At 45.5% G+C, this 24,419-nt stretch overlaps 1 protein-coding gene across 12 annotated transcripts in view; it reads left to right on the top strand.

The window, feature by feature from the left end:
- The first annotated feature begins 141 nt into the window (after positions 1-141).
- Positions 142-24,419, top strand: part of LOC147033582 (E3 ubiquitin-protein ligase Midline-1-like) — a 126,221-nt gene continuing 101,943 nt past the window's right edge. For 4 of the 12 annotated variants that reach the window (XM_085856836.1, XM_085856743.1, XM_085856806.1 and 1 more), the window contains exons 1-4: positions 142-237; positions 1,123-1,267; positions 9,841-9,924; positions 14,628-15,237. In XM_085856836.1, coding sequence (XP_085712962.1) covers positions 9,899-9,924; positions 14,628-15,237 — 636 coding nt within the window. In that variant the 5' untranslated portion in view covers positions 142-237; positions 1,123-1,267; positions 9,841-9,898. Of the gene's footprint in view, positions 238-1,122; positions 1,268-9,840; positions 9,925-11,056; positions 11,162-14,627; positions 15,238-24,419 lie in introns of those variants that run through there. The other 8 variants (XM_085856815.1, XM_085856760.1, XM_085856846.1 and 5 more) reach the window with 8 other exon arrangements.

Genomic DNA, 24,419 nt, shown 5'->3' on the forward strand with positions numbered 1-24,419 from the left:
ATTGAGCGCGCTTGCGCTATACGTACGAGCTTACGTCATCACGTTCGGAACGTACGAGCTCACGTCATCACGTTCGGAACGTACGAGCTCACGTCATAACGTACAAGCTTACGTCATCACGTTCGGAACGTACGAGCTCACGTCATCACGTTCGGAACGTACAACAAGGAAATGGAACTCCTTCCTCTCCGTTACCAGAAATATTTGCGCGCGTCACACAGTGGATCACCAAGAGAGGTAATGGATGCGATTTCGCTTTTTTTTGAGTGAAGGGATCTGCGGTCATCAAGTTAATAGTGAGAGATTTTACACAAGGAACGTGTTTATTTCACTATGATAATGATAGAAAGTGCTTGATGGTTACTGTACTTCCCTTTTCACACTCCCAGAGTGAATGAAACTCGAATAAAAAGTTATCAACTGTGGGGAAAAATAATAACCATGTCATCGCCGTTCTCGACAAAATTTTCGGATGTGCGTGAGCGGCGAACGAAGTCAAACCAATTATAGGAAATAAAATACCTCAACTGGTGTGAGGTAAATTCTGGATCTCGTACCACAGATATGAACGAGAGGGGGGGGGGGCACTCGGGAGAGTGCAAAACCTCCGCCGCCAATACTGCTGGGTCACTCAAGTGAACCTGATATCTTATTCATTAAATATGATGTCAACAGTGCTGACAGAGTTATAGTTCTTTTCTCCAATATTTTTTTTTTGGTGGGGGTGGGGGATTGGAAATCACGTCAAACATGAAGAAATGCAAAAAAAAGAAATCGAAATTTTGTTGAAAAAAAAGTTGCAAAAATTTTTTTTTTCTCGAACAAATTTTTTTTCGGGGGGGGGGGAGGTTGGAAATCACTTAAAACATGTAGAAATGCAAAAAAAACATTTCTCAAACAATTTTTGGGGGGGGGTGACCAAGTCCAAAATTTAATGGCATGATCCTTGGACCATACCTAACCCCCCCCCCACCAAGTTTCGTCGAAATCCGTCGAGGAGTTTTTCCGTAATGCTGTTCACAAACAAACAAACAAACAAACAAACAGAAAGGGGTGAAAACAGTAACCTCCATCGATCTTCGAAGATGGCGGCGGTTAATTACGTTTTACTTTACGTTTCAGATTCCGCTGATAGGCTGGATCTGGATTCGGTCCTGAAGCAAAATCGGATCGATTCGTCCTCGTCGCACACCCAACCTGTGCACCAAGTTTCGTCCGAATCTGTCCACAACCTTTTGAGATACCGTGCTCTCAGACGGACAAACAGGTGTGTAAACAAAGCCTCCCTTCCACCTTTGCTGACGGAGGTAATGTTCCTTGATAATGATTGTGGGCGTTGGTCCTGATATTGATGTCGTGGGGTTATTGAAGTCGCAGGTATTGTAATGAAAGTTCAGCCATTTGAATGTTCCAGGTGGTGGATGAGAAACATTCACCTGGAATAAACTTTACACCGGCGAGACCGGACGACGGCTTGGAGACCGCTTTGAAGAACACCTCTGTGACGTCGGAACCTACGATGATGATATTCATAAACTCGTGGTTTCTCATCACTTCAACAAGCAAGCCGTGCAATTCATCATTTGTCTGTTTGCGGCATCATATTATTATGGATTCAGCGTCGCTTAACAGCACCGCCGTCTCAGCGGTTATAATGCCGGCTGGTTTGGCACAGGCCTCGGGTCATGTGCCTCGGATCACGATACCAACGTACACCTGGGCCGTACCAATTGGGAAAATAGACCCCGGCTACAGACTGGATTTGTCAGAGACCGAGCGAAGTCTGCCAGTCCGTAACCCGTTTGGTTTTATATATGAATCGAGCGGATTGTTCCTTCGCGTGGCACGAATAGATTCAAAACGGAAACTTTCATATGAATCAGCCAGATTTATTGGGGACACATTGGGGAAACACAACACAAGCAAAGCATTCACGAACGTTATCTTTCATCTATAACCCGCTCTTAACTAGGGAACTACGGATACGGGTTTCGAAGGGAACCCAAGTGAGATAAACCTGAGGCCTGGACGACATGCACACAACATGCAGACAAGTCACAGAGTACTTGGTGATGCCTAATGGACGAGGGGAAAGTGTCAAAGGCACGAATGCGGCTTGTGAGAAGCCGATGTCAACGGATTTTTTTTTTTTTTGTATACCTTGTCAAGGCTCGTATGAGAGCTAAAACACAACGCACAGCAAGGGGGCATGAGACAAGAGGGGCGGGAGTGGGAGGGACAAAACAGTGGGGAACAGACACATTAGGAGATCTGTGGAAGGGAAAGGGATGGGACGGGGAACATGGGGAAGAGAAGATGGACATTACAGGGACTTTCAGGAAGGAAAGCAGGGAAATTGAAGGAAGTGGGCTTGGGTTGATTATCGGGGGTAGAAAAGGTCGAGGATTTGGATGGGGGATGATAAGAGGTGGAGGTGAATAGCTGTTTTGAAAGCCTGGAGGGAAGAATGGGAAAGAATAGAGTGAGGGAGTTTATTCCAAAGGCGGGAAAAAATAGGAATGAAAGAGTGAAGGTGAGCAGTGATTCGTGATTTTGGTAGTTTTACCAGAAGGGGGTTGTTGGCGGACCTTGAGTGCTCTGTGGAAATGTAGTGGGGAAAAATCGCAGAGAGAGCAGGGGGGGGCAAGGCTGGAGAAGAGAGGGTAGAAGACAGAAAGACCACCGACCAACCTGCGGTGATTGAGTGAGAGGCCCAAAGACTCAGCTTCATTGCGGGAGATGCCGATGATCCTAAATGCCCTGGTTTCGACAGAGTGAAGCCGAGAAAGGTGGGAGGCAGGAGCACCAGCCCAGAGGGGAGAGCAGTACTCCATCAGGCTACGGCCAAAAGCTTTGTAAGTGGTCAGGAGCTCAAGAGGGCCGAGGAAGGACTTTGCACGACGGAGGATTCCCAGTCGGCGACTGGCTTTGGAGGCGAGGTTGGAAATGTGACTCTCCCAGGAAAGGTCATGGCAGATAGTGAGACCCAGAAGCTTGAACGAAAAGACTTCTTTCAGAGGATTGTTGAGAAAGTGGATGGGGAGAGGGGGTTTCTAAACGGTCCTTTCAAAGAGACATAGTGAGAGTGTGAGATTTGTCTGGATTGAAAGACATGTTCCACGTGTTGGACCAGTTTGTGATTTTATCCAGATCTGCAGTGAGCGAAGAAGCTGCTGCTTGCCAGTCTGAGGGATGACAGATGGTACGGCAGAGGGTGGAGTCATCAGCAAAGAGATATAGAGGATTTCCCAGAGAGTTGTAGAGATCATTGATGAAAACCAGAAAAAGAAAGGGCCCAGAACGCTACCTTGAGGAACTCCAGCCTGGACAGGAAGAGGGGATGAAAGAACTCCATTTAGGGCCACACGTTGACTGCGACAGGAGAGGAAGTCTGCGAGCCATGAGTGGAGATGGCCTTGGATACCATGGGAAGAGAGTTTGGTGAGTAGTGCAGGGTGTCAGACTGTGTCAAAAGCACGTGATATGTCCAGGGATACGGCTCGGATTTCCTGTCTGGCATTGAGGACCTCCATCCTTTGATGGGAGAGCAGAAGCAGCATATCCAGGGTAGCGCCTAAGTGCCGAAGCCTAAGGATTCGAGCGCCTAAGCTCGAGTACGCCGCATGGCAAGATGGCGGCGTCGTCCTTTTGTCGCACCGCTCACGCACCAGACTCGGCGCATTCAGCCCTTGTAAGGTCGACTGCACAAGACAGTCAGTTCTATGGTGGGTTCCAGCTGGTTTCTCCAAGGTCCAGTATGCGAATCCAGGCCTGGCCTCTTCACCAGACTAGGCCAAATCAGGGTGTTGGGCTCCGCAGGCGGATCGATGGGATCACAAGACGTGTCGAGCCATGCTGTGAGTAAGGACAGTCCGAGGCTCCGTGACTGGACTCTGGATGAACCTGTCGATGACCTCCTCATAAAGTCGATCGCCGACTCCCCTCATGCAGTTCCTCTTGCCTTTCGGGGCGGGCCTTTTCACGAAGCCGATCGCAGGCTCACAAAGCCGTTCCCAGACCGACAAAGCAGCCAGTTCCTTTTACAGCAGATCGCAGACTCAACACCGGGCAGTTGCTCTCGAAGCAGATCGCAGACTCGACACTGGTCGTTTCTTCCTTGCCTTCCTGGGGCTCGCTCTTCTGGGATGCCTCCGGGGATACGTGATTGGTCCATCCCTCCATTCCGCAGCCGCTCTCCACCAATCGGCTGCCTGCACGTCTCGCCTACCGACACTCTCAGAGCCCTGGGCGGGGCTCGTTAGAAGGGGGGAAGGAAAAAGAAGCAAGGCGCCTCTCGGTACACCACCACTGCACGAACACTGGACAGCCTGCTACACCTCCCGACACACACGTAACGTCCGATAAACAAACAACCTGGCTAAACATGCATTTAATGGGGGATCTGGGCTAATCCTATATTTTTATAACCCACTAAGGGCCCATTTCCACAACAATATTTAATCTCCCCCACTACCACCCGTCTCCCATACACTTTATTGATTGAGCCTGTTAACGGCTGCTTGGAAAGAGAGGTGAAATTTGGAGGTTGTTGGTGACGCAGCTTGCGCAGAGAGGCACAGTTGGCGAGGTAGCTAATGCAGAGAATCACAGTTGGGACCAGTGTGACCACTCCTCATTTTCATAAATGCCAAGGTGAGCCAATGAAAAAAGCCAAGAATTCACAAGGTTTTGGAAAAGCGAAGATAATAGAAAACCTATAGAAAATCAAGACGCCAAGGTGAACAACGAATAGCCAAGATCTTATGAAAAAAGCCAAGGAGTGATCACACTGGTTGGGATGCAGCTGCTTTTGAGAGAGACGGAAAAGACAAGAGAGGGTAATATTGTTGTGGAGCCGGGTTTCGGTGGAAGGCACGACCGCGAGATGGAGCAGTAGAGTCGGCTCCACCGAACACCCGGAATTTATTGGTCGTCACCCAGGATAACTCCGGAGCCGCCGGGCCCCTTATCGGACCGAAGATCGCCAATAGGTCGACCGCGTGGGATAGGGTCGATTGCCAATTTCAATTTACCTAAGTACCCACGTCGTCCAAACTACCGGGGAAATTCACCCTCGGCGGAGCTCAAGCAGAATGAGCCGTTATCGTGCTCGAACCATGCATAACCCGAGCGGATGGTTACCGAGGTCCGTCGGTCCAAATGCACAATTTGCCACTTCCAAATTTTCCAACACGCACCGTGCTAAACCAATGAAGAAAACGCAGAAACGAGCTGAGACATTCAACAATATGGATATTTATTTACAATAGGCAGGGAGGGAACACAGAAGAGCAGAGTTATCCGACTATATGAAATGCAGTCAATATACAAGCAAAAGCACTTATCCAGTTGCTACTTGAAGATGGGCCCACACACACACACACACACACACACACACACACACACACACACACACACACACACACACACACACACACACGGACCCCACAGACCCCACAGAAATGGACACAGAAATGGTCTTTATTGAAGGCTTCCAGCTCGAGGACAGGTGTGCTGGAGACCAGAGCCTGTGCTTGGACCTGTCCACCTCGTGTGGTCTTCGACGATCCGGCTCGGCGGGACTCAAACCCGCAACACGATGCCGCTCCAAGCACCAGGTACCACCCTCTCCAACCGGCCACGCACCAATCGACCAAGGCCAAGGAGAAGATCAGAGGCGACGATGATCCAGCTTGGCGGGACTCGAACCCGCAACGCGATGATGATGACCACCACGACCGTGACCACAACCCATTTACTACCTCCACTACCCAGCCTGGCATTTCTTGTACTTCCTTCTTGTCCGGGGTGAGAAAATCGTCCTCTGAGGCGGCCTCCACCCTCATTGGCCGGCGTGTCGTGGGAAAGTCGAACTCTGTGGCCATCTCAACCCTCATTGACCGGCGTGTTGGAAAGCCGCCCTCTGCGGCCATCTCAACCCCTATTGGCCGGCGTGTCGTGGGAAAGTCGAACTCTGTGGCCATCTCAACCCCCATTGGCCGGCGTGTCGTGGGAAAGTCGAACTCTGTGGCCTGATTGGACAAGGGGAATGCCCCTGCCTTCCTGGGCGGAGTCTCGGTCTGAGGCGATGGAAATCTCTGCCCACGTACGTGGTCGGACGCACGGAGACAATGGCGTCAGTGTGAGGAAGCGAGGTGAAGGCGTGTTGTTGTTCAAGATGTAAATGATGTCAAAATCCCATCTATAAAATAACTTCGCAGTGCATGCACACTTTATTCCCATTACACATAGGGGAAAGCATGCTATCTGTCCACATTTACTTATCGAAATAACTGTTCTATAGGGACCCTGACTTTTGTGTGCAGTGAGCTTACAAATTCGTAACAATAACGCTGGGCGAGACAGCCTGAGATTGGCAGAAAGAGTTGCTGAGAGTGCCGAAGCTGTGAATATTTATTTCCCTCAAGCAACGAGGGCTTCGAAGGAGCCACAATTATGTAGCTTGAGGAGTTTTTACACCGGGTTGCACCAGAGAGCTCCCGATAACTCTGCTTCCAGGACTCCCGCACAGCTTGCCTCCGGGTTTGAAATCGACTTCTCGGTGTTGTTTATTATTTCTATTCCCTGTACTGTGTTCTTGTCGAGTGAGTGAACGGGCCCAAAGATAAGATAAGAACCGTTAAAAAAAATCTGCGATGTTTCGTTTGTTCGAGGGTGGCAAGGGTTATAACCGGGTTTATTTACCGATTCATTTGTATTTGTTTATTGCATACTCGTTTTTTGCTTCATGTAATCCTTCTCCCGTGCCCAGTCATGCCATTTTCCCGTGGTAAATTTTTGTGCCTCAAAGCAAAATTGGAGAGCCACACGTAAGAATTTTTTGTAGCCAACCGCCACAATATTGAGCCAGGACGAGCATAACCAGGAGAGGCAAAGCTGGTGAAACACCACCGCAACCCAAATTGACATCGAGGTGGAAAGACCACTCGAGGGCACCGTGGAGTCCTCTTCACTACCCATTAGCCCTGAAATCTCAACAAACCCGGAAATCCACAGAAGCAGCATGGCAGTGACGTGATGCCACAGCCAGGCACGAACTGACAATTTGAGGCCACTGGCCATAATGGACAGGCTGCGACTGGACATGAGGGAGACGAAGGCAGAGCTGTGTGGTGACCTTTTGGGCTCAATTGGAGACATCTGCAAACATGCATAGAAAAATACTTCTGACAGCAGAGAGGTGCAGCTCCCAGTTTCCTCTTCTTGTAGCTCTGGTAAAGAAGCAATAAATCGTCCACCACATCCACATAGGATGACCAAAAGGCGAAGGTTGGATTTGCCTTGCTGTTTGTGAATTGAAGCTGAACACAATAGTATATTGAAGCCTGTCCACCCTGGAATACCTGTGTGTTTCACTTTCACGAGATTGTAGACCAAGACAGGCATCATCATCCCAACTGACTGGAAGAGGAGCCTTGTTGTCCCTCTCTGGAAAGGGAAGGGTGATCGCCAGGACTGCAACGACAACCGAGGGTGACGCTGCTCTCGGTGCCAGGCAAGGTCTTTGCTCGGATAATTCTTGATAGAGTTCGCCACCATCTGCTTGAGCACCAGCGCCCAGAGCAGTCAGGCTTTACATCAAAGAGGTTAACGATTGACCGTATCCTTGCTCTTCGGGTTCTCACTGAAAGCAGATGAGAGTTTCGGCAGGGGCTGCTTGCAGCCTATGTTGATCTCTGCAAAGCAATAAATTGAGTGAATCTGGATGCCCTCTGGAGGATTCTTGGTCTTCGTGCGGTGCCACCTAAACTGATCAAATTGATGTCTGAACTATACTCTGCTACTGAGAGTGTTGTGATATGTGGTGATACAATCTCTGACTTATTTCCAGTTGTTACTGGAGTCCGTCTCGGGTGTGTACTGGCCCCCACACTTTTCAGTGCTTGTATGGTCTGGATTCTGGGGAGGATATCAGAGAGATCAAGTGTGGTGTGTTGTTTGGGAATGTCAAGATCTCTGACCTTGATTTTGCAGATGATGCAGTCATCTTTGCGGAGACTCTGGATATCCTTTTGGGGGCTCTTGTGGTGCTGAATGAGGAGTTGGAACTGCTGGGATTATGGGTTTCCTGGGTTTCAGGCTTTCAATGACATCTTGGATGCTGCTATCCTGTCTGTACCTGTTTGTGGTGAGGATGTTGAGGTCATGGAGAAATTCACTTACCTTGTCAGTGATATTCCTGTCTCTGCTGGCTGTGAGCCAGAGGTCAATAGACGTCTGGGTCGGGCCTGGGGAGTCATGGATTCACTGGATCATGGGGTGTGGCACTGTTGGTACCTGTGCGGGAGGACGAAAGTCTGAGTCTTCAGGTCCTTGGTGCTTCCAGTCCTGCTCTACGGATGTGAGACTTGGACACTGACCAGGAATCTGAGACGGAGTCTTAATTCCTTTGGTACCAGGTCTCTTCAGAGAATCCTGTTCAACGAGCGGTTGCTGAGAGAGACTCAAATGACATTTGTTACCTGCATTGTCCGTGAGCAATCAGCTGCGGCTGTATGGACATGGGGCTCATTTTCCTGATGCTGATCCTTCTCACCAGATTCTCTCAGTGTGGGAGCCTCGTGAGTGAAGGAGGCCAATGGGCTGACCACGTGCCTCATGGTTGCAGCAGGTTGATCACCATCTTCAGGAGATGGGGACGGGCCAAGCATCTGTCTGGGAGATGGCCAGACTGAGGCCGCTGGATACCATCAGGAAGTGGACGTGGCGACGCGCTGTTTCGGTGCATGCTCCTATACCTGACCTGACTGACACAAAATACCCTGAATACCCAAAAGACTCAAGGGATCCAAAAGACCCCAATGACCCAAAAGACCATGAGGACGCAAAATACCCAAAGGGACTATCTGGGACCCATGGAAATTCTGCATCACGTAAAATGTGACTTCAGGTCCCCAATCCTCCCCCACCAACCCCGCCTCCCCCCCCCACACACATGCACAATCCCAAGTCCTCAACCCCCCTCCCAACTCTGTCCTCCCTCTGCCCCCCCTGCCATCACACCCAAACTCTCTGCTCCCCCTCCCAACCCAAAGTCTTCAACTCCCCCCTCAAAAGCCTCAAACCCCTCGATCCCAACTATTTCCTCTCTCTGCCCTTCCTCCCCTCTCCCAACCCAACTCTGTCATCCCCTCCCTCCTTTCTTCAAGTCTTCAACTGCCCCAACCCCATGTCCTCAACCCCTCCCCCCCTTTCCCAACGTCTCATTCTCCCTCTTCCAAGTCCATGCACCCCACCCCCAACTCTCTGTCCCCTTCCTCATTTCTTCCCGTTCTTAACAACGTTACGCAGGGAACTTTGATGCATGAGAAGACCGTTCGGCCTATCATGCCTGCATTATTCCTGCTCCCTTTTGTTAAAAATAATGTTAAAAGTAAATAAAGATGGAATGTTAAATTCACAATCATTTCCCCCTTTCTTCCCTTGTTCTCACTTTCATTCACAGACAGTGTTTGTGTGTTTGATTGTCATGCTACTCCTCCTACAGTTCTGGGCCGATTCCCTCTAGACTTTCCACATAGGATCAGCATGACCCCAATTACTGTATAGGTGTGTTTTTATCTTTGCCAGTGATCTGGGGGGTGGGGAGGGGGGTGAAGAGGGGGGGGGGTGAAGAGGTGCGAGGGGATACAAATCCTGTATTTAAATGTGTATCGTGTAGCACCACCTCCAGGTTGTCCCTGGTATTACAAGTCTACCATTTCAAGTGCAGTATTCCTGTCCCCATGTTTTCCAGTTAAGTGAGGCATTTTGAATGATAAGCAGTAGATATGTTTTTGCTTCATGCACGTCATCTGGGTTTTTTTTTTGCCTCTACAGAGCTGTCCATTGCCGATACACCACCCAAATAAAGGTATGCATCAGAAGAACATGTTGCATGCTTGAAACAAGATCGCCCGTAGGGTGGGTACTCTGCAAGTATTTTATGATAACTATGAAAAATGAAGTTATCCCCAGCTCTGTAGCACGGATGAAGAAGTTAGGTCTGGACGTATTGTGGCATTTGATAATGGACATCGTTTCCCCTGATAAACTGAAGGACAGAACCTATGATTAAATTGTTAAGATCATGGCCAAACACCGTTAGCTGAAACCCAGGAAAATCATGTCCCGGTACAAGTTCTACATTCACGGAAGGAAGGAAGGAATGTCAGTCGGTGTCTGAGTTTGTTGTTGACCTCCGCCGGTTGGCTGAACATTGTGAATTTGGTGCCACATTGGACGATATGCCGAGGGATTTTTCGTGATTGGCATCAACAAGGAATTGATCCTCCGGAGGTTGTTGGCCGTTCTCGATCTCGATCTCGCTAAAGCTGTCAACCACGAGTACCTTTCTGACTTGCGATGAAGGGCTGCGTGATATCACCAGCAGGGAGCAGAACTCCTAGTCAAGTTTGTTTAATGTGAACAAATTGAACTCGTTATCGTCAGCTGAGAAACAAAGTAAACCAATCTGCTCAACACAACACCTCAGTTCAGAGGGCGAGCTCTTCTGTGCTGAAGCATAGGAGTAGATGGTCGAGTTCTCCAACAGGCAAATCATGCTGGCGTTGTGGTGGCAGTCACTTACCCCATCTGTGTTGTTTTAAACATTGTTTTTGTCATAATATCATGTTTTTGAAATGTTAGGATTTGTGGTGATTCCAAAACAACAATCATCCAAGCAGGAGCATTATCCTCTGCCCAAGGCAGATGACTCATTCACGACACTTTCTGGTTCAAAGACATTTACCCCACCTTGATTTTGAATCTGCTTGCACTCAGATGTTATGAGATGAGGACTCCAATAACTATACATGTTTTAACACGCGAGAGGTGAAATGCAAGGCCACATGTGAATGGAAGATTGTGTGTCCTGCTTGGTGAGGTGTAGATGGCCCGTGCTTCGCACCCCTCATCTGGAGCGCAGACAGGGTGGGCTCATTTCAGGGTGCTTGGTGCACTTCAGGCTTGAGTTGGGGTGAGGAGTTGTTTGTCGTCCTGAGCTCTTTGTGACGCCAACACTCCCCCCCCCCGCCCACATTTCCACCTCCAGGGCAAATTTCCTCCTCCTGAGGCTCTCCCCAGAATTACATCTGCTTTTATCATCTCCAAAAGCCCTGCCCGATGTCAGCTGATGCCCCTCCTCTTGTCGGCTTGGGTGAGTTGTGCCTCACTCAGCATAACATCCCTGTGCAGCTTGTAGAGCTCTGAGTCGCATAGGGCATGAATTTGCCCCTCACGCAGAACACCAGAGAAAGATTATTTTAAAAAAATAAGAAAAGACATCATGCAGAGCATGATACTTGCAAAATCCACCCCCTCTCCAAAGGTTGCCATGGATACATCAAATTGTCCATTTCATTAAGATTAAAATTCACAATAGCAATCAAGGCTCAGGTCAATCGGATGAAAATTGATGATTTTTCAGATTAAATTTGATGATTTTAGAAGTTTGACCTTGAGTTGACCTTTGACCTTTTGACCTCAAAAATAGTTGCTTTCCCAATTCAGTGATGACTATGCAAATCCTGTTCAACTTACAAGTTAATATAATGTAAATTGACGATTTTTCAGATGAAAATGGATAATTTTAGAAGTTTGACCTTGAGTTGACCTTTGACCTTTTGATCTCAAAAATAGTTGGTTTCCCAATTCAGTGATGCACTATGCAATTGCTGTTTAATTGTCAAGTCAATCGGATGAAAAATGACGATTTTTCAGATAAAAATTGATGATTTTAGAAGTTTGACCTTTGACCTTTAAGTTTCATGACAATCGGTTTGGAATTGTGACCTGTCAGCGACAAACAGACAATAACAAAATTGATTGACCAATATACTTGAAAAAATCTTCGATTTAGAGATTATTCATGGTTAGGAAGGGAAAATGAAAAACTGGATTTGTGAGACTCAGTGGCCCTACATAATACTACTCTATCCCATTGCTATTGGTCTACATACAGTATGCCCATACACAAAATACGTATGCAGAAATGGCAGTCCAGTTAGTCTTTGCTTCAGCTTGTAGTTACGTTCTTGAAAAGTGCGACTTTAACTGAAACTACTTTAAGCGAATCCAATTTTCCCACAGGAATTAAGGTAAATATGGGAAGGGGTGGGGAATAGGTTCCAGGGAAATTTTTTATTGTCAGACAAAAGATATTATTTGCATATAGAGTCCAGGTTTTAAATAATTTAAAACAAACAAATCATCTCGAGTTGCTTTTTTCTTATCATTCTCATGTGATTGAAGAAGTTGTGTAACGTCGGCTTCTTCCACCTCATTAAAACCTGCTTTATTGGCCAAGACGAGGATAACTTTCTTCATTGCAGAGATGACATCTTTAAATCCTTTCAAGTCATTGACATATTCAGGCAACAATTTCCTCCACACACCATTCATGCACACCTGAGTAACTTCAGCCCAGGACCCACCGATGTTATCGATGCACAGCTCGGTAGTACAGAAGGCCGATACTGTAGGTACTCTGGGCGGGCTTATACTGTTGTAATTCCGGGCGTCGGTTGCGAGCTCGACCGCTAGGTGGAGCAGTAGGGTCGATTCTACCGAACACCCGGAATCTAGATCGTACCTTTCGGGAAACTCCGAAAGGTACGGGTCCCTTACAGGACCGTGAATCATCAATAAATCAACCACGTGGGACAGGGTTATCTGCCAAACTTCAAAATACCTCGAGGCCCATGTGGCGAGTTACCGAGGATTCACACCATCGACGGCACTCGTACGGGACAAGCCGTATGCGTGCTCGACCTGAGCGATGGTTACCGAGGTCCCGTCGGTCCAAATGTCCTATTTGCCGCTTCCCAAATTTCCCAACACGCACCGTGCTAAGCCAATGGAAGAAACACAAAACGAGCTGAAACATTTAACGGGATTTATTTATAATGGGGGCAGGGGGGAGCATGCAAGGAGCAGAGTTATCCAATTATAAGAAATGCAGTAATGTACAAGGCAAAAAGCACTTAACCGTTCCTCCTTAAAGATAGACCCACAGACAGATGCACACCCCAAATAAATGAATGGGACCTTCCCGCCTCGTGCGGTCTTCGACGAGACGAGCGAACCAGACCAGCGTCGAGATGCGACCAGCCCAGTGCCAGCGAGATGCGTCCAGCCCAGCGCCAGCGAGATGCGACCAGTCCAGCGCCATCGAGATGCGTTCCGCGCTCAGCAGACCAGACGCTCCGGACCCCGCGCCGTCCCTTCTCTCTCTTGTCGTTCGAGGCAGGGGCTTCTTCTTCTCACCACTCGCTTCCTAATTGGACGAGGGGTCCTCACGCGACTCGTGGCGGCCTCCCAATTGGACGAGGGCACGCGTGTAGTGCTCGCCCTCCGCTCATTGGCTGGAGCTTTGAGCCGAAGCGACTGAGGCTCCGCCCACGTCCTCACCTCTGGCCACGTGCTTAATGGCGATCGTGTTGAGTCGGAAACGGGGAGGGTGAGACGCCCGCTCTTTGCCGATTGGCTAAGGAGGGACGCCATGCCTACATTAGACTCCACCCATGCGCGCGCTTGCTGGCGAGCATGCGAAGAATGCCGCGTCAGGATGGAGGTGAAGATGTTATTGTGATACGGGGTGTAAAATTCCTATCTATAAAATAACTTCGCAGCGCATGTATGTAATTCCCATTAGACACAGGTAGGGGGCCCTAACTAGCAACACTCACCGATATAACTAAGCTACCGGGACGGCTGCCTGTCTGTGTGCACAAGGCTTCCAGATTCGTAACAATACATTGGTATATACGGTATGGCTTATACACCGGAATTTACGTTACGGCTTGTACACTGGTAGGCTTTATACTGCAGCTTCCTTAAAATGAGAAAAACCATTTGTTTCGTACTAAATTGGAGGTAAAACGACTTCATAACGGAACGGTGAACGACTGCTCTGGATCACTAAAATATATACCACATAATTGGAAGCGTTGTTCAGGTATTTACTGTGGTGAGAGGCAACTGAAATTAAATAAGTATTGTGTTTACTGTGGTAAAGCACTTGTGCAGCACCCAACTGTCAGGCTGAGGATTGTCAAAGTTACTGGAAGAGCAATAAGTGTGGGCTAATGTCCAGTGGCTTGACAAATCACTTGGTTTAAAAGGCTGAATTTATGTTCTGTCGGGGCACACTGAACTATGCCAGCGTGACATTGCCTCTGCAAGAACAGCATCTTATGAGAAGGCTTTGATCAAAGCCTTTGGGAATGAAAACAGTTTGGCTGTTCGGCGCCAAACGAGCGAGACCGGTCATTGATGTTGTGCCACATGACCATAAAATAGCCAACCGAGTATCAAAAATCACTCACATTGGTGCTCAGAAGAGGTCCTGTTAAACAACAGACAGGACATATTATTTCCCGTAAAGCTTTTCTGCCGTGCTACCGCTCCGGGTAACTGGTGCACTCGCATTGGTGCTCAGAAGAGGTGTGTAATAACGACTTTAAATGAGTATGTTCTCTGATCGATCAGCGACTTGATAATGAAACGATGTTAAGCAAGGACTTACTGTTTAGCCTTGAATCACAACAGTAATCTATTTTCTGTGCTAATTTACACATTTTCTTTCCTTAAATTGTTTTCCAACTCGCACCCTCCACAAACAGGTTTCAACACTGCTGCATACCCTTCGCTGATCCCAACGGAATGGCTTATTATTCGACAAATATTGGATTTTGTACGGATGAACTCACATGCACCGTGTGTCTTGAACTTTTAAACGAGCCTGTAACGCTGACCTGTGGCCACTCGTTTTGTCATTTGTGTGTTGAGGAATACTGGAAACCCAGGCAACAAGTCCAAGCCTTTTTTTGTCCAAACTGCCGTGAGGTATTTCCTCAAAAGCCAAAACTCAAAAAGAATGTGATGCTTGCTAGTTTGGTAGAACAGGTGAAGATGACACAGAGAGAAGTTGAATTGAAGGTTGATGTGAAGGACAGTGGAAGTCACTGTGAGTCATGTAATAGAGAGGCAGCCAAGCTCTGTGTACCGTGTGAGATCCTATGCTGTGGGAAGCATGTGAAGCCTCATGAAGAGAAAGGGCACAAACTGGTCGAGCCGGGAAAAGATGTGGGAGAGCTGAAATGCCCAGATCATAAAAATTCAATTCAACTATATTGCATCGATGATGGGAAATTGATGTGCCCGATGTGCATGGATGGACGACATCAGGACCACAAAGTTGTTGCCATGCAGATAGCTCATACTGAACTCAAGGTAAAGTCGAGAAATGAATCCAGTTCCTGTTTTATCTTCACTGTTTTTAACAACTCCATTAGTATTAATTTCAAGTAACTCATTTGTCACATTTATTGTCGTGGGAGGAAGGAGGGATTCGGTCAGGGTGGGTTTGGAGTAAAATACACAAGCAGATAATTTTTTTTTTAAAACATCCCCCCAAGGAAAGTTGAAATGATAAATAGAATGGTAAATATTGGAACGGGATTGGTCTTGTCTTGATGGACTTGACCCTGTCTCGCTGGAGATAAACTCCAGAGGACTGCCTTGATTGGAGGGTGAATTTGCACACACTCCCACAGGAATTAACATTATTCCTTTCACATTTCTTTCTAATTTTCCTTTTTTCACAGTTCTCTTCATTCATTCTAATTCTTGTTTTTTTTCTTCTTTTTCATCTCTTTTACTCTCTATTTCTCTCTTTCATTATCTATCTCTCTAAAGAGAAGTGAATTCTTGCAGAAATTTTTCTGTTAGGCTCACTTGGCTGCGCCTGGATGGGTTGAGGGTGGTGGAGTAGCGGCTGAAACCCGAATCCTGTCCAGGTTCCTCCTGATGACACCATCTTTGTTCTTTACTTCTTTGGGTTCCTTCTTGGTCTTCCATTTGATTCCATGATGTCACATTGTTGTCAGAAACCTCGTTACCAGAGATAGATATAACATCTGAGGCAGAGGGGCGTGTTCTATAAAATATGCATTAAAAAAAGAGAAATACATGTTAAAAAGATCTCATCGATAGGAGTAGAACGGCACTTGGTAGAGCACATACCACCGCCAGGCTGAACAGTATATGTTTTTCTATCCCACTAAAGGCCGGATCTGCATCTAGACATGAACCAAAATCGAATCTGCTTGTGATTGTCAGCAACTAAACTTAACCACCAAGTATTGTCATAATCTGTACACAACTTTTTGAGATATTGTGCTCTATGTCATTTTTGGCCTTCATCTCTCAATGGTGAAGAATCACTTTAAAATTCCAATATACGGATCCGGATCGACACCAAAATCGAATCAGTTTATCCTTGTGACACACCCAACCTGTCCACAAAGTTTTGGCTGAATCTGTTCCTGGGGAGGAGATGGCAGCGCGATGGGAGGGGATGGCAGCTCGAGGGGAGGGGATGGCAGCTCGAGGGGAGGGGATGGCAGCTCAAGGGGAGTGGATGGCAGCGCGAGGGGAGGGGATGGCAGCGCGAGGGGAGGGGGTGGCAGCACGAGGGGCGGGGATGGCAGCGCGAGGGGAGGGGATGGCAGCGCGAGGGGAGGGGATGGCAGCGCGAGGGGAGGGGATGGCAGCGCGAGGGGAGGGGATGGCAGCGCGATGGGCGGGGATGGCAGCACGAGGGGAGGGGATGGCAGCGCTAGAGGAGGGGATGGCAGCGCGAGGGGAGGGGATGGCAGCGTGAGGGGAGGGGATGGTAGCGCGAGGGGAGAGGATGGCAGCTCGAGGGGAGGGATGGCAGCTCGAGGCAAGGGGATGGCAGCGCGAGGGGAGGGGATGGCAGTTAAATATTATTTTGATAGTTATAGTCTTCCACCACCTGTTGAAGTCATTAAATTCTTACAGAGTCGTGTTTATCAAACATTTCAAGTCCAAGAATTAAATTCCAAGTGTTGTGGTCAATTATGTCTATATGTGTTATTTCAACTGAACAAAAATAACTTTTTTAATGACATTTTAAATCTAATATAAATGACTTATGTTGGAAATGATGGTTCTACCTTTGGTGTATCCCAAGAACTGGATATTGTTTTATCAAATTATTACACAAAGGCACAGGCTGAACGACAAATATAGTATAACAAAAAAAATTAATATTAAAAAAGCTTGTAAATTAATATATTATCCAAGTCCGACTGAGGCAAATGACTTGGTGAGATTAAGTGATTTATCACAATATATATCCTTAAATAAAACATTTGTGTATTCCAAAGATACAGAAGTGTTGATTTTATCTCCAGGTCATACGGAATTCACAGTTCCAATTGAAATCAACTTTTATCAAGAAGGGTGTATCTTTTGCATAGCATAGAACATTGGGGATATGATATGAATGATTTAGGGTATAAATTTGGTCATTTAAAATAAACCGAGAAGTCCTGAAGAATTAAATCAGTCTCGTAAGAAATAATATTATCCACTTGGTGCCGATAATGAGATTTGTGGAAGCACGATTTGCAAACAACAAATAAAATAATTTAATGCGGTTAAAATCAATAATAGCTTTGCCATAGTTTATATCATGAAAGCACAAAGAACACTATTATATATAGTAAGTAAGGGAATACAAACTGATTTTACAATAGAAAGATGGGGGGAGGGGTGCGGGGGGGGGCGTATTACCTGTCATCATATTAATGTCATATATTTCTGATACATAAGTGACAACAAGAAGGCTTCAAGAAAATTATCATTTCTGTATCGAAGCATACCTTCAAGAGAAGGGTATTTGATATTTTAGTAAATATGTTCTACAACATAAGAATGGGGTATTTTCAATCAAAGATTGGTTTTATACTGATGTTGCTAAACCAACAAGTTTGGATTTAACTAAAATGTTAAATAATGAAAAGGTTTTAAAGTTGATAAAATACAAGGCTCTTTGAGAAATTCAGAAGAAATTTTATTGGTTTCCTGTTATAAAATACATATATTTTGGATACAGGAATATCAAGAATTGCAGTTGAATATATGTATGATATTCTGTGTGGTGAAAGTGGTTCAAGAGTAGTAAGAGATGAAGGAGTTGAAGAAAATGAGGTAAGAGATAAAGAGTAAAGGAGAGGGAGAAGAGAGAGAAGGAGGCAAGGGAGAAAAGAGAGAAGCGGGCAAGGGAGAAATGAGAGAAGGAGGCAAGGGAGAAAAGAGAGGAGGGGAGAGAGAGGGAGGAAAGAGAGAATGAATAAACATAAAAATATGGAAACCAGTGAGATTAATAAAAATTGGAGGTAGTACAGAAAGTATATCGATCTCAACGCATTGAGGAGGAAAACAAAGAAATAACAATTCGAGCAAAAATATATGTGCTGAGTATTAACAGCGATTTTAGGGAGAAGATTTTAATGAGAAAGTGGAGTTGTAGAAGAGAGAAGGAAAAGATTATATTATTGACAATGTTGGTATAATTGACTTTGGTTTCAGTTTTACATGTTTTTTTTCTTCAATAAATGGAGTTGAGAGTGAAGACATTTCCAAGGATTATTTATATTTCAAAAATTAAGATTCAAATGTACATGTTGGAAACTAAAAAGGTTTTCGCACTCTGTCGGAATTTTTCTCATAAATAAATGAGTTATTTTCTCATGTAAAAAGAAAAGCAATACTAAAAATATCTTCTATGTTAAAAGTAAAAATAATAGGGTTGTGCAAAAAGGGATATGTTCGGTGTGTGGCTCTAAAAAGTGTAAATTCATTTCCAAACAAAATTGTGGAGGAGATATGCAAAAGTTTTCATCAGGGAGTAAATTTACAACAACTGGAATACCAAGGTAATTACATCTTCCAGGGTATTATTTCTGTGGTCCAAGAAAGAACTTGGATAAAAGATTAGATGAGGCGAACAATCCTAAACCTTCATCTAAACCTAAAAACAGAGTTGATGAAGTGTGTATTAAGCACAATATTGATTATGGAAATAGCACGACATTGGAAAAAAAACACGAAGTGGATCGAGAAATGTATAATTTGTCTTTGATACAAAATCCAGCCTTGAGGGAAAAAGTTGATAGGTTCATCGTGAATAAGATGATCAGTGCTAAATTGAAACTTGGACTTGGAAATTCAAAAAACTTATAGGATCTAATGATGTCATTAAGATTGAAGAGCAATTAGCTGATAAATCACAAATAACCAATAATCACAAAGTTTAATAAAAGGAAGATGCATTCCAAAGAAGTTGATTATATCTGGTCCGCTGACTTTATTGAACTCAATAATGATAAGGGGTACAAGTATGCTTAAACCGTTATTGATTTTAGGAGTAGATATGTGTGGGTTGTCCCTTTGAAAAACAAAAGAGGTACATGGGTGTGGCTTGTGTGGGATTCAGGGGTGTGGCTTGCATGGGTGTGGCTTGTGTGGGTGGGGATGGGTGGGCACACTTATGTTGGCCTTCCAACAGATATTTAATAAAAGCAAGAGAAAACCTAAAAAATTGTGGACTGATAAAGGCACAGAGTTCTAAAACAAAACATTTATGAATTTTCTTTAAAATATTGGCTTTACATTATACAGCACCTTTTAATGAAGGAAAAGCAGTTGTTATTGAGCGTTTTAATCACACATTAAAAGAGACGATATAAAAAATTCACTCAACTCGGTTCTCAACAATGGTTATCTTTAATTCAGGATATTGTCGATAAGTACACCGATACGATTCATACCTCAACAAAATCCAAGCGATCAGAAACATTTACAAAATTAGAATATGAAAAAGAGTTTAATCTGAGAAAGCCTAAGTTGAAAGTTGGTGGTTATAGTAAGAATATACAGGTGGAAATCTCATTTCAAAAAGGTTATACGAAGCGATGGACAAATAACTTTTTAAAATTGTTAATGTAATAGATACAGTTCCTTGGACTTACAAATTATATTGTTTAAAAGGAGAAGAGATTTTAGGTTCATTTTATTCACAGGAATTACAAAGGACAAAGATAATAAATTTAAAATAATTTATTTTTTCCAAAATTGACTCCACCCCTTTTTTACTCCACCCAAACAAACCACGCCCATGCAAGCCACATCCATGTAAACCACACCCACACAAGCCACACCCACACACCACATCCACATCCATCATATCCACATCGGCAAGCCTGGTGTTGGGTCAGTGGTTCGGGTCCTGAGTCCAAGCCCAGTTGGCCACTGAATTAATACACCAGGGGCTTGACTCAGCCTGTCATCCTTCCGAAGTCCGCAAAATGAGTACCAGTGTGTACTGGTAGAGGGGCACTGCATCAGCGACACAGTCGCGCTTCCAAGAAATGACAGCTACCCCAGCAGCTAAGCTGCCATACGCAAGAAGAAGATATCCACGTCCATCATACAATGACAAGTTTATTTGTTCCCCACACACAACGCATTTAATTAAAAAAATCACTCTGCCCCCTTATTTGTCTCCACCCACGCAAGCCACACCCACGCAAGCCACACCCTCGCAAGCCACACCCTCGCAAGCCACACCCATGCAAGCCACACCCACCCTTCCCCACACCCATTCATCCCACCCCACCCCTCCCCACCCACACAAGCCACACCCATGCAAGGCACACCCATAAAGCCACACCCCTTCATCCCACCCCCACAAGCCACACCCATATACCCCATCATCCCCTCCCCTTGTGTGCCCCCACCCTTGACCCATCACCCCCTCATCCCACCCCCACACATGGGGAGGAGAGTGGGTGGGATGAGGGGGGTGATGGGTCATTGGGGGAGTGCACATACCCACTCATCCCCCCCCTCCTTTTTACACCTTTATCCTTTTTTTTGTAATTGAAAATTAAATAATTGTAAGCAAAGCAGATATGATTAAACAACATTGAAAACATGAAACATTTTTCTTTGGGTGGGAATAAATATTCAATTGTAAAACAAAATCTTTTTCCCCAGCATTCTGCTTTGGATGGCTTGCAATTTTGAAACTTGGACACCATATTGTATTTAAAACAAAGAGGGAAGAACCATTAGGGCACATAAAGATGATTATATAATGATATTAATTATAAATAAAACTTATACCTCCAGAAGATCGAGTTTTGTGCCAGGTTCATCCAGACAGGGGTTTAAACTGGAACAGGTTGGGAATGAGTCTGCACTCCATGGAATTTCAAAATCATCCCATTCAAGGTTGTGAAATTCATTCGTTTCATAACCAATCATCATGTTGTTTGGTTCATTTTTACTGCTGGAAATAAAAAAACAAGGAAGGAAAATTTAAAAAGTTGCCTCTCATGCTTATAAAAGGTTGTGTTTTAGTTTCTCATTTCTCACCTTTCATTTGACTTCTTATCCAAAGTTAAAAGGTGTAAAAAAATCTAAGCACGTCATCATTTCATCTTGTAATTTCCTTTGAACTCATTGAAGTTCTGTAACGATTTCATTCATATTCTACCATTCTTCATGACATTCATTGGCTTCATTTTCAACATCAGTTATTGGTGACAGCCTGTCAGGAAAAAAAGAATAATTATTTATCATGTCGTGATTTGGTTCTGTTTCAAACAACAAATAATGAATCGGTTTAAACATAACTCACCTTTCTTCTTGTGAAAAAGATTCATCTACAAGGTCTGAATACTCCTCAATTGACATCTCTGAATGAAACAAGCCGAACTTTGGGTTCGGCAATAAATAAGACAAGTTGATGACATCACGGAAATGAGAAAACAATGGGTTTTTTCGGGCGTGTCTCTCAAAGGAAGGGATAAACATTTTCCATCTCCTGACCAGCATTTTTATCTCAGGCAACGGTAGACTTCTGTAAAACTAGTTTCTCAGGCAGGCTGGTTAATTTTAACACAAAAAGACACTTGCTACAAATGATTTTGAGAAGAACTTGTATAAATTAATGAATAATGCTGGATTTGGAAAGACGATGGAAAATGTGAGGAGTAAACAAAACATATGACTTGCTACATCTTTGAAACAAGCATCCAAATTAATTAATAAACCAAGTTTTCAAAGGTTTCGAAAAATGAATACAATAAGAAGTTATAAACATAATTTATATACAGAGGAGGTAAATAAGAAAGCATTGGAGGCTTTTGATGATGATGTTTATTTTGGAAAATGGGATTGACACAGTCTCCCTTACGGATATGTATGTATGTATGTATGTGTATGTGTATATATATATATATATATGTGTGTATATATATATATATATATATATATATATATATATATATATATATATATATATATATATATATATACTGAACAAAAATATAAACGCACCAACCTAAATATCTAAGTCAAGATTGACATTATGGGAAAATGGTCAAACCGATGATATGTTTGAGCAATGGTTCCTTTGTTTTGCTCAAGACAGATGTTCCCATTGAAATTGACCACTCTGAGTGTGTGGACTCACACGTTGAGTAATCCTTCCCATGAGCACCATGGGGCTTGACAGAGTGATGGTCAGTGAGCGTGACCAGGACACAAACACTTCCTATAGCTTGCCCTATAAAAGGCCTCCCCAAAATGTGGACTGGTGCCAAATGTCAACATGCCACAGATGTCACAAATCTTGAGGGAGCGCGCCATTGGCATGCTGAATGCTGGGACGTCAGTACGGGCCGTTGCAGCACACTTCGATGTCCACCACTCCACCATTAGCCGCCTGAGAACGCGCCTCAGAGAGACTGGAAGCACCGTGAACCGCCCACATGCCCGGCGGCCACGTGTGACCACCGCCGGTCAGGATCGTCACATGAGGCTGCAACATCACCGGGATCGACTCCGACCGGCCACGAGGACTGCCGATGAGACTGTCGGGCTGCATAGCAGGCGCATTTCAGCCCAGACGGTGCGTAACCGCTTGAGGGAGGCCAACCTCCGAGCCCGCCAACCACACCGGGGACTCGACCTCACTGCAGTTTGGCGTCAGACCCGACTGAACTGGGCCAATGTTCACTTGCGCTGGACCCTCGCACGATGGAGGAGAGTGCTGTTCACCGATGAGTCGCGGTTCCAGCTGTATCGGGCTGATGGCAGACTCCGCGTCTGGCGTCGGGCTGGGGAGCGCTACACTGATGCCAATGTCCTTCGTCGGGTGTCACACGGTGGTGCCAGTGTTATGGTGTGGGCAGGCATATGCCATGGAGAGCGCACTCGGCTTCATTTCATTGAAGGCAACTTGAACGGGCAGCGGTACAGGGACGAGATACTCAGACCCATCGTCGTGCCGTTTGTGCGCCTTCACCATGTGACGTTTCAGCATGACAATGCTCGCCCCCATGTTGCCAGGATGTGCATGGACTTCCTCGATGAGGAGGACATTGATGTCCTCGACTGGCCTCCATATTCTCCCGACATGTCGCCCATCGAGCACCTTTGGGACGTTCTTGATCGACGCGTACGACAACGTTACGCAGTCCCAGATAACGTCCGCCAGCTCCGTGTGGCTCGCCAGGAAGAATGGGAAAACATCCCTCAGGCCACCATCAATAATATGGTGATGTCCATGCGCCAGAGATGCACCGCTCTGCGCGACGCCAACGGTGGACACACCCGCTACTGACTGTGTGAACTCTGACAGTGACACCTCGGTTGTGTCGGCTGTTGTAGCGCAAAGACTGTCGCCAGAATTCTCAAGGAACTCTTTGAAATTTAATGCTCAATTGTCATGGATTCTATAACCAAATTGTTGTGAAGATTTAGTATTAATGAGTTCGAGGTAAAATAGTAACAATCGCTTGGTGCGTTTATATTTTTGTTCAGTGTATATATATATATATATATATATATATATATATACATATATATATATATATATGCATATATATATATATATACATATATATACATATATATATATATATATATATATATATATAGTACAAGGTAGGGGTTGGGGGCGGGGGGGGGGGTTAACCGGCTACCGCCGCCTCTTTTTTAATTGATGAGTAAATTAACTTATAAAAACTATAATATATTGTTGCGGATTTCGCGCCCGCCGGCGTGCGACGGCCACGTAACTCGAATCGCGGCACGTCGCCCACCGGACGGACAATCCAGTCGTGACCCTCTCGGACTAACGCCGGGAACCAGTCACGGGTGGACCTTTCGGTCTCACCGCGATCGAGCCAATCAGCCCCCGCGTGGGATAGGGTTGCTCGCCAAATTCGACCTACCTAAGTACCCACGCGGAGGGTAGACCGGGCGATCGCACCTCGCCGCAGGTCGACTTCGGACACGGGCCACTTAAGCGACCCGTTCCGTACTATCAGAATAACCGAGCGGTGTTATCGTCGACCTCGACGGTTCGATTAATTATCGGGCGTATTCAGCCCACTACCAACCCTTTACGTGAAGCAAGATGGGGATTCAATAGAGGAAAAGACGAAGCGAAGTGGGAAACAGTTCAACACAAAGCACATTTATTCGCGGCACACGGGAGCACACATATACAATTCCACCAAATGCACACA

This window comes from Eptatretus burgeri, chromosome 2 (assembly GCF_056783735.1).
Source record: "Eptatretus burgeri isolate ZD-2024b chromosome 2, Ebu_testis_v1, whole genome shotgun sequence".
NCBI classification, from domain to species: Eukaryota; Metazoa; Chordata; class Myxini; order Myxiniformes; family Myxinidae; genus Eptatretus; species Eptatretus burgeri.